General features: G+C 31.1%; 1 protein-coding gene across 17 annotated transcripts in view; it reads left to right on the plus strand.

Annotated features, from left to right (window-relative positions):
- The window catches only part of stai (stathmin), a 66836-nt gene that overhangs the window by 28352 nt on the left and 21182 nt on the right, over positions 1 to 17302 (plus strand). For 6 of the 17 annotated variants that reach the window (XM_076414395.1, XM_076414403.1, XM_076414408.1 and 3 more), the window contains 2 exons: positions 13570 to 13647; positions 14656 to 14724. The exons of 4 other annotated variants lie outside the window; for them this stretch is intronic. In XM_076414395.1, coding sequence (XP_076270510.1) covers positions 13570 to 13647; positions 14656 to 14724 — 147 coding nt within the window. The remainder of the gene's footprint in view (positions 1 to 13569; positions 13648 to 14655; positions 14725 to 17302) is intronic. 7 more of the 17 variants (XM_076414397.1, XM_076414406.1, XM_076414412.1 and 4 more) reach the window with 2 other exon arrangements.

A 17302-nucleotide genomic window follows, 5' to 3' on the forward strand; every position in this document is an offset into this window, starting at 1 on the left:
TATACACCGAATAACTCCATAATGATATATTGTTGGATAATAAATTTAATAAACTATTGCTTTACAGTTTAAGAATAATTTTTAAAAATATTCTATTTGGAATTAATATTTCTTCACCCATGCTAACCGAATAATTCTCTAATATTTAACATCTCGTTTTGATTCTTGAAATTTTATTTATATATTTTTATTTAACAAATCACCAATACATCTATGTTTTAAGTGTATTTAAATTATTTTTTTATCAAATGTAATTACAATTATTCTTGATGTGTATTCTTGATTGTATTCGCTTTTTATATTTTATATTCAAACATGTACATACTTGTATATCCATTTAACATGTATAGTTTTATATAATGTATATAAAATTAGATTTTACAGCTAAAAAGATCCAATTCGGCTGAATAAAGTACTTTATGGTTACTATAATCTAAGCTTGTTTTACCAATCTGGAGATTGTACAAACATTTTACGTACCGAACAAACTGATTCGAAATCCTTTTTAGTATTTGCCTACCTTTTTGGCTTCAAATACCAAACATATTATGTATATTATCCATTTAATTTCCTATGATATCTATTTTAATTCGAAATGATCCGTATATTAAGGTTTAGTTTAGTTAAATTGTTCAATATATTTAAAACCTTAACTAATTTCTTGTTTTCAGTTGTTATCAAGTATCATAATAATACTATATTTGCTGTTTATATCAATTTTCTTTAAGTGTAATCATTTTCTCAGTTTTCTGTTGACCTTTGTTTATACTTGGCTGTTAATGAGTGCTTCATTCATTATTACATAACGACACAATGAATTCTGATTATAGGGCTCAAACACCAGTGGTTCACTTTATTGGTTTTGATAAATTTTGAAATATTTTCCAAAAATTATCGTTTAAACATCTTCTAATTTTTTAAAGATTAAAAGCATTTTGATTCAAATCTTGATAGTATCTAATACTGATTATTGGTATGTTCTTAAAATGTTGACAAGCATATTCTCAATAGAGATTGATTCTTTCTATATTATTTTATAGAAAACAACTTTTAATCCCAAAATAAAAAATTATGATCGTAAAAAATGTCCGTCAGCTTCAATACATTTACTCCAAAGATCCTCCAATTTATGGATTCTATCAGTGTAACGATTTTTCTGATAGGCTCGGCAAAAACGAGATGCTATTACCTCTTCAGCAAGTGCGAAGTAAATATTGCGAATAGGCCGAATATTAAAAAAAAATCATCATTCATTCATCATTCATTTTAATGTTGAAATGGGAACAGGTATGTTCCTTTTACAGCGACTTTGTCAACCAGTTGGTCTAAAAGCTTGTAATAATGATCACAAGTTTATAAATTCGGGTTAGCTTTTGGACCTGAGCAAATGAGAACGATTCTTAACATTATTTGATGCCCTGAACTCAGATCTTTAGTTTTATAGATGATATTCTACTCATTTATTCATGATATTCTACTCAAAACTTTGGGAGTTATTGTGCTAAGAGTGGCACTACTTTGTTATTTTCAAAACAATAGTTCAAAAACAACTTTGTGTTTTAATTTTACACTGCTTCTTGGTGTGAAAAATACCGTTCTAGCGAAGCAATGGCTTGAAAGGCGTTATAAGGACTTCGCTCCATCAGAATCAACAATAAAACGTTGGTTTGATGACTTCAAACGTAGCTGTACAGACACCGATGGTGCAGAACGCAGTGGACGTCCAAATGAGGTGGTAACACTAGAAAACATCAAAACAATCCACAAAATTGTTTTTAATAATCGACAAGTGAAGTTGATAACATCGTAAAGATATGAAAAGAACGTGCTGGTTTTATATTGCATGAGCATTTAACCATGAGAAAGTTCTGTTCAAAGTATTCGCGTTTGCTTACTGTTGACTAAAAACAAGAACGTGTTGATGATTCTGAGCAGTGTTTGGTCATGTTTAAACATAACAAACCCGAATTTTTGCATCGATATGTGACAACGGGTCAAACATGGATCCATCTCTTCACTCCGGAATCAAAATGATCGTCATCTGAGTGGACAGCAAATGATGACAGGCCTATTTTAAGGCAAAAGATATACCACTCTACAATAGTGGTATTGAAATGTTAGAGCGGCGCTGTAATGGCCGTGTGGCTCTTGATGGAGATTATATTGATGTATAAAGCCAATTTTGAACAAAAAAAAAACACGTTTTATTTGTTAAACCCAGGTTCTTTTCAGCCCATGTGTTAGTTTTTGAGGTGATAAAACACTTTCTTGGACAGCTTCCGAAAACGAACTTGCTTCAGAAACTGAAGAGTTGGATTTACGTCACTATTTATTTTCTAGTTTTGATTCAGAATTATGGCGGTAGCTGCGGCCATAGATAAAACGAGGCTGAGAATTATTTTAATCATTTTTATTTAGTCACACGAACGTGCTTTTTTTTCTATTATTAGCGATAGCAGCAGCATTTTAAATTAAACTAATTATATATATTATATTTTCGACAATTAAAAGTTACGAAAAAAAAACTGCAAAAACGGAATATATCGCAATCCATTGTCATGCGTACGCCTTGTCTCTGCGTATTCATCAAATAACCTGAGCTTTTTGCGGTTTATATATTCGCATATATGGAACGTTTATATAAACGGGGCACCACCCTAGTCGCTTAAATTCAATTTAAGCGGATCGGTCCCGTGGTTTTTACTAAACGTTAGCACCGGCTCCGGTGGCTCGAGCGAACCTCATTAGGCGGAATGACCAGGCCGAGATCCCGACCCGGTACTAAAATGAATTTCTAAATGAATCTAATTGTTTGCGTTTCATTTAGGGCCTCGTTCTCATTCAATTGGGTATGTGTGTGGAGCGATGCGGTGATTACTAGAGCGGTCGGGACCGGGGCACGTTTTTTTATATAACCGAATAAACGTATTTTTTCCCTGCTGGGAAAATTTAATTGAATTAAACTGAATGTGTGTGAAAATAAATGGCTCAAGAAAATATGATTTTTGTAAAAAATGTGTATACGTTCTGAAACATGAAGGGTCTAAAACCTTTATTTTACAGCAAAAGTGGCGACTTATTGAATTGGCTGCACATGGACGTACGTGGTCGTTATTTCATCTGGACAATTTAACAGCTCAATTGAAAAGTCAAGGGTGATACACTGATTATATATTAACATTTTGTTCCAGCGAGCATTCTTTTGGGATCTGAGAACAGGAAATAGTCGCTGGGGGCCAGATCTGGACAATACGGTGGATGAGGAAGCAATTCGAAGCCCAATTCATGGATTTTTTTCATCGTTTTCACTGACTGTGTCACAAGTGTGCATTGTTTTGGTGAAGCAGCACTTTCTTTTTCTTCAAATGCGGCCGTTTTCGCCGATTTCGTCCTTCAAATGATCCAATAATGCTATGTAATAGTCGCTGTTGATGGTCCTTCCTTTCTCAAGGTAGTCAATGAAAATTATTTCATGCGCATTCCAAAATACAGACGCCATAACCTTGCCAGCCGACTGTTGCGTTTTTCTACGCTTTGGAGCGGGTTCATCGTGTGTAGTCTACTCGGATGACTGTCGATTGGATTTTGGAGTGAAGTGATGGGGCCATGTTTCATCCATTGTCACATATCGACGCAAAAACTCGGGTTTATTACGCTTGATCATCTTCAAACACTGCTCCGAATCATCAACTCGTCGTCGTTTTTGATCAAAAGTGAACTCATACGGCACCCACTTTGCACAGAGCTTTCTCATACCCAAATTTTCGTGATTGATATGATGTACACGTTCAGTTGATATCTTTAAGAGTGTCTGCTATTTCATTCAGTTTCAATTTACGGTCATTCAAAATCATTTTGTTGATTTTTTTAATGTTTTCGTCGGTAATAAACCCTTTCGGGCATCCACTGCGTTCCCCATCTTCGGTGCTCATTTCACCACGTCTAAATTTAGCATACCAATCGTTGATGGTTGATTTTTCTGGGGCAGTATCCGCAAACTCAGCATGAAACCAAGTTTTTGAAGGCAATAAGCAAAAGCAATATTTTATCAACACGCGAAATTCTTTTTTATCCATTTTTTTACAAAAACAAAAGTTGCTTCTCTGAAAATACTATAATTCACAAACTAATTGTCCGACAGCTGTCAAATTTATACGTGCCTCTTTTGAGGGTTAGGGCTAACTAAAAAAAAAGGGATTTAATTGTAGTAATGCCATCTATGTGTCAGGCTGTCAGACTTTTAAATTGACCTGTTATAGCTCTAGTAAAATTATTTCTGAGTATCGCCTGTAACTTCGTTCTCCACTTCTCTAGAACTGTTTTTACCAAAATTTCTTTACCCTATCTTGAATGGAATAATGTTCCAATTTTTAGGGTCTGTAATTGTTTCATTTCAATTTCAAAAAGGTCGGACAAGCTAGATTCTCTATGTATTTTTCTACTATTGTAATAATATATATTATATTATATTGCTTCCAGATCATTCTATAAGAAGACCTTAAGTTTTGCAACTCTCCATTCCTGACTGTTTTTCCTCTATTTCCATATTTGGTCTTGAACATGGTTCCAGAACACCTTTTGCTACTAATACTATCACAACGTTCCTCAATATTTATTAAGATCACCAACATCACTGTTATAAATACTTTAATAAGTACCACATAAGGAAAATATTGAAACATTGAAAATATTGAAAATATTCAATGTTATCAATAGAAATCATTTTGACAACAAAAATGACGATTAATTGCTTACAGCGACAGTTTAACAACAACATATCTGATGTTGATATTGCAAAATCGAGATTTAGGTTACTTTTCGAAAACACTCATGTCTTTTGCGGCAGCAATAACAAAGCGTAAATTAAAATTATCTGAAATCACTGAAAAGGGAAATTATTTCTCTTTTCAATGTTTGCTGATGTTGTAAGCTGAGTTACGTGGAAGAATATCTGATTGTTCAGGGCTGCGATATGTCTTTTTATTATTATCTTGATTTCTTCCCATACGATGGTCTTGTTATGCAATTGTACAAGTTTCATTACCCTTCAATAGTCCTAAATAATCTCATAATTGAATGGAACTTCAAAAATTAACACTTCTTGGTTTTATTTGATGCTGTGAGATACTCTTTTTCGTTTGAATTAGTTAGTTTTTGTAACAGTGGAGTTTTTTTCCAAATAGGTCTAATTTAGGAACCACGAAACGCATTGTATGTTTTTATTTTACTAAATCAGTATCTAATTTCTGCCGCTCAATATCGCGAGATCTTGTTCTATTTTTGCTTCGGGATTAATTTTTTGATTTTTTTATTAATTAATTATTATTTATTAATTATATTAGATATGCTTAATACAATCTTAATTTACAAGTTAATTTATTATTATTGTTTTATCAATACACAAGCAAGGTAAATGCGGGATAAATAGCTCAGTATATATTTTTCAAATAAAAATCAAATTAGACTATTTAGGATAAAGTTAAGAGAGTAAACTCTTATACACTAACAAGTTCATGCGGTTTAGTTCCTTTCAATCTTCTGATTTCTAGCGCATTATCCAATAGCTGTACTTCTTTCACGTTGCTTATTTCATCTTTTAAGGCGAAATCTTGAATAACTTCATAGATCAATTTAAGTTCGTAGTCATCGTGCAGTTCTACGTAGTGATAAGCATTGGTAATTAACCGAATAACTTTGTTTTGGCAGCGTTAGATTACTAATCGGTTTGATGCGACCCCATATTTGCACATCTTATAAACTGAGATTGAACAATGTGAAGTGTTTTTGAAGTAGCAAGATTGTTATATTGTTCAGTATCAAGTAGTACAAGAGCATTTCCCGTTTCTTAATTACGACCCCCATCAATTTGTTCCTGGCCAAATATTAGCTGAGCAACGGCGATACTGATGGTCGAGACGGGGAATCAGGATCGTTTGCGAACTTCGGATATCCGGGCTTTTCGAATTGGGGGGAAGAAAAGTTTTAAAGGTTATTTACGATAGACGGGATGGCATTAGACGAGGGGGAAACAACGAAGTAAGAGGGGCGATTTGTTGTTGCTACCCCGCCGTCCCGCAGTATTTGTCTCGTAGTAAATAAATGTACTGTGGCTCGCGTCATTAGATTTGCATAGTTTTGTAATTTGTATCTGTCGGTGAAGGCGATCACTCTAAAATATTTTGTACACATTTTATATCAGTTTCATTTCTGTTTTACACAAATAATTATAAATATTAGCTGTTAGTAGTAAAAATGTTAAGGCAAGAGTGTTTATTGGTTAGCTGAATCTTAGAGCTTATTAATTATATTAGTGATCAATAATTAAAAATTTAAACCAATTAACTTCAAAGAATAGCTTAATATTTTTTTGATAAGCTTCTGTAATCGACAAGATTTAAATATGCTTGGGTATTGTGGTCTGGAGCTGGACCCCCAAATTCACAATATAGGCATTAAACCCCTGGTTTGCCTCTGTTATTGATAGAATAAAGGCATTCACATACATAAAGATGTTATCGTTTGCAAACGTTCTTTTTATTCCTTCGAGTTAGATATTTATACCTTCTTCGTTTTTGACTTTGTCGTTTTATCTTTATGCTTGTCCATATAACATTTCTTTTTCTAAAGGAGGTATTCTAGTCTAGAGGCATGCATTTTAGATATTTTTGCATGCGAAATAAAGGAACAAACAATTTTTTTACTAGATACTCATTAATGTTTAAAGTATACATAAAAGAAAAGAAAAGTGATAACATTAAAAATCCAAAGAGTTAAGTTAAAAAATATGGCTGTTCGAAGAAACGATGAATTTTTTTGCTGTTTTAGAATTTCTTTAAAATATTAAGACGCAAATTTAACAGCCGATTGCAAAAATGGAGGGAATTCATCAATAGATCAATTTTAATTCAGTAATAATTAAGGAAGATTGCTTGAAGTTTTGATGCTCTGCAAAAAATCTTGTGAAAATCATTTGGTTCGGCTTTTCATACTGAAATCTCAGAAGTTCTACAATAACCACACACAGTACAGTAGAAGTACTACAGAACAATAATTTTTCTACTGGAAGTGTCAAAAGGCCATCAGAAACTAAAAACTAAATTACTATTTTCCTAACCCATTACATATTTGGTTTTATTAGAGATCAAATAAAATTGTCGTAATTCCCATTGTATTTATTTTTGTGAATTTTAATTATTGTCATTTAATGAATAAATATTAGATCCACCCAGTTTTACTTAATTTTCGCTCGTTTCGTATAAAGATCATTGCGCTCCTCGTAACATATAAGAAGTCGTAACCATAAACTGTTCTACTTGTCGCAAATTTGTATAATCCTCATACTAACCCCCACCGGAATTTTATTAGATCGTAATAGTTTTATGACGAAGCTCCCTAAAATTAACCACTCAATTTGCCTCCCTATCAATATTTTGCGACTCGGAAGTTGCTTTATGGAACCGAGATGATTCAGTGTTTTATTTAGTTACATAAGGGGAGTCATTTTTTCAGTGTTATAGTTTCCGACTATGAAAAACGACTTATTCCTTTTAGGTATCATCATCAATCTTAAATTTATTGTCCGTATTTGATTACTTAGCAAAATTAAACTTTTTGAAGTACTGAAGCTAAATATTTTATTGGGCTTAGTACAGTCTTAATTATAAACTAATTTATTAATAGTTTTAATTTGCACTTGGGTCAATTCACAAGCAAGACGACTGAGTAATAAATATCTGAATATGATTTTCTCAATTTAAAATTAAATAAGAGTAACTTAAGCTATAGTTAATAGTAACAATAATATACTTTATACAAGTTTATATGGTTTGGTTGCTTCAATTTGCTAACTCCCTGCGCCAGTAACAATATTGTTTCTATAGTCAATTCAAAGTTTTTTGATATATTACAATGTTGCCGCATCAACTCTGCGTTTTAGTTCAGTTTGGCTTTGACATACAAGAAAATTCTAATCTAATTAAAATAATTGAACAAAAATATTATGAAATATTTTAACATTATAGTACATCTAATACATATATTATTGAAGGACTTAAAACTATAATTAAGAACACAGATGTAATAGTTTGTAGGTTAGACTTGTTTTGTACATTTACTCTTTTCCACATCATCCATGAGGTAGAGTTTCTAGGCGCGTTTTTTATGTAGTGGTATCTACCTCGAGGCCTAATCCACATAATTAACAATTGTATATCTGAGAAACGTTTTTTACTTTAATTCGAGAGTATATTTACCTTTTTACATTCAGTTCTTGTTTCCTCCAATGGTGTGTTTACTTGTCAAGACATATTGGTATCACTGTATATTTTATTTCATCTGCTACTATCTGTGTACACCATTCTTCATAAAATTAATCACTGAATTCTGTCTAATGCATTTACCATATCTACAAAACAGTTAGTATTCATTCTCTCCTCATACATTCTAATCTAATGCTCATGTTTAATTATGAACAATTACAATCATATCTTTGCACACAAATCTTTCACACCCTATCATTTTCTACAGTTATATTCAATTAATTATGTGCATACCTTTAGTTGTTTCCACTCTCATCACTCTGTCTCAGGAATTTCCAGCATTATCACATATCCTGAAAGTTTCCTTCAGTCACTTTCACTTTCCCATTCATTATCCAATTCAATCACTAAACTTTTAATTTCTAAGCTGCCTAAAACATGTTCACAATTCCACCATTTATCAATTACTTCCTCTGTATGTCTTATCGAGTCCATCCGAACCGAAGCTGTTATGGTTGACAATGCTTCCTTCCACATATCCAAACAGTTTTTGATAGAATATTCTTCGCGACCAGCAATGTATCTGCAATTAATTATTAATAAATATAATGACCAACAAAACCTAATCGAATGCTGTTGTAACATTTACCTTTTTCCATGAATTTTTGTCTTTACACTTTTTTGTTACTGCCTTGCCAAGATTGCCACAATGAACCAATTTAAAATATCCAAGTTTCATCAAGATACACAAATACCTCAAATACCTTATCTTCCTTCGTCTTTATTTTATGCCTTTAAAAAATTTAATTATTTTTAAGGTAATGTCTGGAAGTTCTATTAAACCTCTCCGAGGGTTATCTTTACACCATTTAAACCCCTGTAAGAGTGTGTGAAAAGATATCTTACATCAGTCAAAAAGCTGCATGTTCCTAATTCTTTTATGTATACTTTTTAGACAGACAATTTTCTCTAAAATAATTTTATTAAATTATGTTTATATCGACAAAATAGTTTGTTTACTTACTGTTCTTATACATCTCGTATATTTGGTCTCGAATAGAGCCAATATCAAGATGGTCAAGATTCGTCACCCACTTTGTATGTAGACGGATTTTCTTGGGTGAATCTAACGTATTATTCTTCATTTTGTAAGCTATGTTATTCACAGTACCCATACTAATATTTATCCCGGCAGCAACCCGCTAAAAATATTTTTAATAAAATTGCAGGGACTATTGTTTTCGGCATTTTCAAACAGTAATATGATATATTAGGCAGCAACTTAAGTTATCAAAATATTCAAAGGGCTAAAATAATGTTTGCCGGTTTTTAACCTGTAGTAATTATAACTAATATTTTAAATAATTTAACGTACATCTGACAACCAGACGGCGACCGGCTATCAGATGTATGAAAATTCTTGAAAGCAACAGTGATAAGAGGTTTTAACTCTTGCCTATAAATTATTGTGACTATATAATTAATTGTAGGTTTTGGATATACTATAATGTTAAAATAAATTATATTTGATAACATTTTTGTTCAATTATTTTATTTAGATTACAATTTTTTTGTATGTCAAAGCCAAACTGAACTAAAACTCAGAGTAAATGCGCAACATTGCAATATTTCGACGTCACAAATATTCATTACGCATTACTAAAAAAACTGAATAGACTATACGTTACATTTAATTTCGAGGCCATCGTTGATTACGTAGCGATAATTATTGGTAATTAGTCGAACTTTTGAGAGAACTTGGGTTTGGAATAGTTGCAATATTAATTGATTTAGTAACCATATTTGCACCCCATAAGTCCAAATAGGCTTTGTTATTGACTTACAAGTCAACCGACCGACTTTGGATAAAATCAAGTATATAGTATGTTCCGACTAACCAGCACAGCTATACTGGTTTAATTTTGAGTTTGATCTGCTCAGCCTCTTGCTTAATATAATGTTCCTAGTTCAATCTACCATCGTGATGGATTTCAAAGTATTTTGCTGATTTTACCTTTTGCCATTCCTTAGCTTTCTATAAATTATGTTATCTGAAGTAAACATTTAAGTATTCGTCGAGAAATCTACTTCTTTAAAAAAATCATCCGAATTTCGATAAAACCAAAAGAAATAAATGAAAAGAAACAAATTATAGTCAATGTTGCCCACCCTGCATTTTTCAGTATTTTTACAAGTTCACCAATATAACCTCTATCATTACTATACCACCAAATTAATTTGTTCATTTAAGTGTTAATTTAAGTCGGTATTGACTATCACTACCAGCTAGCTTTCCCAAATAGTTCTTCCAAATTTCAATAACTCGTAATTAATCACACCTTTTTGATCCCACCAAATACATTAACACAATGAATATTTAACTAGAGCGTGGACTTCAATTTTCTTTATCAAATATTCATTACTCTTAGGGGTCTCATCATCATTAACAATCCATTTGTTAGAAACAGCACATATTTTTTCTATGATCAATAGTTGATTCATTCTGTACCCTTGTTTTTTTTTAATTCTTATTACTTTCTGTAAATGTTTAGAAGCATACTGAATGATAATTCATAATCGATTCAATTTTGATAGTGCTTCGGATAAATCTGTATTTAATAGTGAAAAAAGTACAGTAATATGAAATATTAGATATTTTTAATTAAAAGAATTTTAATAATGAAAACGTACAATTATTATTTTGTTAAATAATAGTTTGACTAATATTAACTATTTTTACATACATAGATTTTAATTTGAACTAACTAACGCAGCATTTTTAAACATTAATACACTCTTATAATATTGATTTCCGTGTCTAGAAAGGACATTATTTTATGGTTTACAACTTAATAGTATTTTGCCATTCGATTTTCATAAAATTCATTAAAATTAATACAACTTTTAGCCTTCAAATACACCACTTGGTGCTTTTGACTGCATTCCTTAATAATAAAGAATATATCATCGTTGCCGCCTTCAATCCTTATCTGGCGCTTAGCCCGGATTGACCTCTAAAGATTTACTGGCCCGTAAGGCATCTCAACAGGGTGCCAATAACTTGAGGATCCCGTTATTAACGTGCCTTCACTTTTAGTTCAGCTAGATATATAGATAATATAGGTTTCTTCATATTCTCTCCGACGTATGTGCATTTCCATGATTTTCACATATCGTAAATTGAATTTAAGAGACACGAACTTCGAAACATTGATTTACTTTTGATGCTAATATAGGCACCCCTTTCGTTTTAAATTCCTTGGCCTGCTCTACTTGGTGCCCAGTTATGAAAGGATAGCGTAGGAATTTAAGTGAATACTTAATAATTATTAATAATTAACCAAATTTTATTCTCATATAAACTACATCACTAATGTAGTGATATATTGAAATAACCAGTGGCCCAATATAACATTATCTATATTATTTAATATCTTGTTTTTATATATACGTTCCAAACAACTTTCTTTTTAATTTCTGAAGATTTCATTACAAGTAATTCATTTTCTTCATAAATGTTGTGGCGATATATAAAAATCCAATACAAAACATTGAAATTAAAATATTCATTTAAACTGAAATTATTTCAATGCAAAGGAATAACCCATCAACTTCTGTCTATTTTTATTTCTATCTACAATACATTCGCCAAATAGTTATTGCCCTGTTCATCAAATTACTGAAACAGTAATTCGATTTTTACTGTTTATATTATATATTTGATTTACCATATTAGCCACAAATGAAGTGATTCTTGTATCATAACAAATAAAAGCAATAAATAAAGTAAATAAATTGTGTGTTCTTTTACAGAACAAAATTAACTGAAAAAATATTAATTTCTACTCAAATTTCGGAAGATTTGATTCGACTACCGGCTTCAAAAGTGGATTGTCAAAAGTTTTATAGTGATAACATGATGGCTTTAAATTTATGCCAATAATTATATTGATATTTCAAAATAATCTATAAGAAACATGAAAAGAAATGATATAATTTTTTTCTCTTATTATTTCATATTTAGATATTAAATGAAACTATTGTGAGTTATCCTGACCAATCTCGGGATTTTTTTAGTTTTCAAAAATCAAATGACGTCTGAATTTCAAACAAAGTATATTTTAGTTAGTTTTATAATAAATGATTTAACCCTTGCTTACTTATTTCAGATCTTCGCTGTTCATGTAATTTTTTAACATTAAAATGAAGCCAACTTTCTACTACTAAATTTCCCTATTATCGGGACAAATAATTTTTCCCATGTTCATTAAATTATTAAAAAATTAATTCGATTTTTAGTATTTAGGTTAAGTATTTGATTTATAATTTTCCAAGTATAAGAATTTGGGAAGTAATATAATCTAAAAATTAAATTTTCAGTAAAATCGTTACGGCCATTTGACAGATGATACTAGAATATGCACTTAAAATGAATATATATAAAGATAACTCACCGATCAACTTCGAGACCCAAAAATGAAGTTACTGCAATGGCCGACTCTGTTACCAAATGTCTAGAAAATTATTAAAAACCTTAGTAATAATAATTATAGGCTACAAACCGGCAAACGTAAACCAAAATGTTAATGCGGTAATAGTGCCACGTGCTGATATTATACATTTTGACATGCATTGGCTGTTTTTTTGGATAAGCTATATATAGTCCGTTCAATAAAACAACTAATGCACATCATCCAAATTTATATCAGCACGTAGGATCAACTTAGAGTTCTGGTTTACAATGTTTGCCAATTTATAGCCGGTAATTATTATCACTACTGTTTCAAATAATTTTGACAACATGGTCCCCTAGTATTAAATGAAATATTATAGGCTGATTCAGTTACATGTTTCAGCGCATCGGACAACATTCTATCTATTTTGTTGAACAAGCTATATTTTGATCTGGTGGTCAATATACAGCTTTCGGTTATGTTAGAGTAAGATTGGAACCGCGGTATCAATTTGACAGGTCCAATATAATAAATATTCTATATACAGTGCATATTTAAAAGTGTATTTCCATATCGTCATATTGACTAATATCTCTACCTAAATATTCAAGTAGTATTAATACGTTATCAGGGTAAATGGAGAAAAATCATTGAATTGACATGCTCTTAAGCAAGAGTTAATAACATCACTATTACTAAATTAAAATATTGTTATTAAAGTATACTTAGAATAGTAGAAAATTAATAATTTATATCAGGTACATCATGATCCGCAGCGACGTAGTAGTATTATTTGCATCGAAAAAAATAAATGAAACGCGATAAAATTTCGAGGATCTTTCATGTTTTGTATACAGTTCACAGAAGGAATCTGCCAATCACAAAAGTGAAGGCCAAGCCAAGAACTAACCAACCAAAACGTGTCCAATTTGTCAGTAAGTAAACATTCGACGTCTCCTAGGCAACACTAGTTTCTGTTTTGGTTTTCTATTCGCTATTTTACTGGTTTTTATTTTGTAGTTTCTACAAACTAAAGGTGGTTAAATAACGTAATCCTCAGTTTTAATATTTTCTTTTGCACATTTTGGCTTTAGTATTGTAGCTCTCCCAATTGTAGTGAACAGTGTTGTGCCGCAGTGCAATTTTAATTTTGGACGAGACTGGCTCGATGCCATGGCCATCGTTTTCCTTTTTAGGATTAGAGTAGAGCAATTTTGGTAATAATCGATAGAAGAATATTTTAGAAATGGCGCATCGTACACCTCTACGTTATGCTTTGTCGTATTAATTATGTTAATGAAGCAGATTGTTTTTATATTTTTATTCCTATATGCTATGTATATTTGCCTAAAATGTATAAAAAATTTACCATATAAAATTATTGTTTCTGATCTAGCTTGTTTCTTTTTCAATAAAATCAATTCAATTTTAACAATAACCGGGTAATTTTCGATCTGTGTATATCCTTTAAATTATATATTTTATCCTTATTATTCTTCTTTCTACTGCTTTGACATTTCTAAAAATATTTTCTTTATTGAACGATATTTCAACGAGTTCAAATAATTAGACTGCCATGATTAATTTTGTTTAAAATTTCAATTATAATGCGATTATTTGTGTTTACTGGGTAAAATTGATTACCGACAAATCGTAACGTGCACAGCAACTATTAGGCTGATTATAAATTGTTTCTCACACGCAAATTTGCACTCACGGCTCCCTAGATTAGATACGATTCCGCAATGTTCGTTTTTTTTTCTTGTTTCCTTCTCTGTTTGCTTTTACACAATTTTCCGACATTTTTCATTTGTTTTTATATTATATTCGTTGTCTACCAAGCCTACGACGGTTGGTTCGTCGCCATGTACGCGACCAACCGTCGCGAGGTCGATTTAAAAGGCCAGTTACTAAGATCGAATTTTCTGTGGGGGTACCCGTAGTAATCGTACCACAGAAAAACGACTCGACAACTGGAAATAACTGCGCGGTACTCCGTGGTTCCTGCGATGGTAAGTACTACCAACCCCTTAGGCCTAAATTTTGTACTGACCCTCTTTTATTATTTACCTGCCTAATCCCCTGGTCTTTTTGAATTGTATTTTTCGAAAAAATAGTATTGTGATTAAATGTAATCCAACGAGTAAAGAGATAGAGTGGCCTTTTTAATAATACAAATATAAACTTTGATAATAACTATGTCACATTTTATCACCGAAACTGATATTTACATGTGTTTGGTTGAATTTACATTTTTGGCCCATAAAATTATTTGTATTGTATTTTATATCTAGGTATAGTACTATTATGATATAATTAAATGTACTTCAACGATCTAAAATTGTTAGAGGTTCATCATATTTATTACAAAAATAAAATAAGTACAAATCGAATCAAAGTATACAAATTATGATATAAATTCTGTCCTTATCGAGACTAATTTAAGATTAATACATGTTTGATTCAACCAGATATAATATTTAACATGTGCCAAGTGGTAATTCTCTGGCTAAATGATGTAGATCGAGGATAATAACTATATTATTTTCGAGTTAGTGGAACTTAATTGCTATATTTCAACATTATTTGTGATATTAGTCGACAGTATTAAGCTTAATCATAATAATTAATTTGTAAATGTTGAAAATTATCTCAATCCCATATCAATCCATATAATTATATATGAAATATGTCCAACGAATTCTAATAATTAGAGTGACTAAAATAATTAACCATATCAAAAGTTTTGCGGTGTAATCAGCATCATTAGTTTGTTTCAGTTTATGTTGCTGCAGTTCTAACATTTCATTCTGGAGCCTCAATCAATTAATAATTAGCTAAATAACGGACATTTATAGCGTTTGTCTCATTAAAGCACAATATAATGAGTGTTATTGTCGTTATAAAATAATTTTATTTGCAAGCTACTCGGATTAGTAAGCTTTATTTAATAACTAATAAAAATGTATTTAAAAAATATTTGGCAACAAATGGCAACGACAAAACAATAGACGTTTTTGATTATTTTAAAGATTTCCCTGGAATTCTGTATCGCATTATCTCAGTTACTTTGAAATAACCACGTTCTTGTGGACTACATACTATAAATGATGATTGATGTGATTATTAATGAATCAATCAAAAGATTGCAGAAAATGTAAATACCAGATACATATAGAATAAATGTTACTCGCGGTAATGACATCATTTTCAAACAAACAACAAAATTCAATCAAACGGTTATTAGTTAAATGCAGTAAAACATAAAATTGGTATCAATTAAAATTCAGTTAATATATGCTAAAAATAGAAAAGACAAAATCAAAGACCGACAAAGAAAAATGGCCAGATAAGATATTAGGTATTTGTTTTAAAAATCCAAAATGGTAATATCATAGATGTGAGTACCCGATCAGAAAATTAATGACGGCAGAAGCCACAGTTGGTAGGGATATTTGAGATTGTAATAAACTCCATGAGCATCATCGGTTTTACACATTGAAGATAACATTGGCAAACCATTAACATTTATTATCATCAACTTCATTAATATTAGAGTAGTTGCATTTTAAATTTTCCGTACTAACAAAAAATGTCTAATCAGATTTAGTGATTTCGGTCACTTCGTATCCTACAAAATTATTTTCTGAAAAATAATGAATCAAAGAACCAAAAAAGTGTTATGAAAATGCGTCTTTCGTAACACATAAATTAACGAAATGAAACGGGTATACAAAATACCGATTAACTTATTAACTGTTAACTGTTAGGATTTCAGTATAATTTTCTACGATTTCAATACTCTTCTTCCAATTTATAAATCCCGTCATTGTAGTGAGTGTCATTAAAATATCTAATATATCACTCAGATTATGGCAGATTATGTCTTGTTATTTGTTAAAAAAATTTTTGATCACCAATGAATTTTTTTAAGAGCTAAATCTGGCGAATAATCTGGATGGAAGTAGGTCTTAATAGAAATTTGTTTTCTTCCGCAAAGCGGTCATGTTTACGAGTGTGTCAATTTAATTTTAAAAAGTTGCAATGAGAAGATGAATTTATTGCTTACAAATTTAGGAGTACTCCATGAACAAAATTCCTTTTGAATTCCAAAAAAACGATGTTAACAAGTTTGTACTATTAGTTAGTTTTAAAGGATTTTTTAATTTAGAGCTTTATTGTAGAAAGTCGGTACAATATATTTTATTCAAATTAATGTCCATCGATAACTCCTCCTTTTTCCGATCTTTTAGGCCATTTACGAATTTTTACTCGAAAGATCGAGTCTTTTGAATCTCTATCCATGAGTCGACCCTTTTTTGGCATCTTCATAAAAAGTGAACCACCGCTCAGAACAAGGCCTGAAGAATACGGTATTTGGGAAGCACTTTCCATTTTAATGTGTCACCGGTTTTGCAACATGTGGTCGGATGTTGGCATTGTTGTGTCATTTATCGTATTTTTCGCGCAGTGCTGGATTCAAACCCATCAATTGGATTAGATAACAATTTCCATTGATGATATCTCTAAGATTTATCAGCTTATAGTTTACCGCACCAAACTGGTCCCACCAAATACAGATCATTATCA

This window comes from Rhynchophorus ferrugineus, unplaced genomic scaffold, assembly GCF_030347505.1.
Source record: "Rhynchophorus ferrugineus isolate W39M unplaced genomic scaffold, kcgeb_rfMv2 rfM9, whole genome shotgun sequence".
NCBI classification, from domain to species: Eukaryota; Metazoa; Arthropoda; class Insecta; order Coleoptera; family Curculionidae; genus Rhynchophorus; species Rhynchophorus ferrugineus.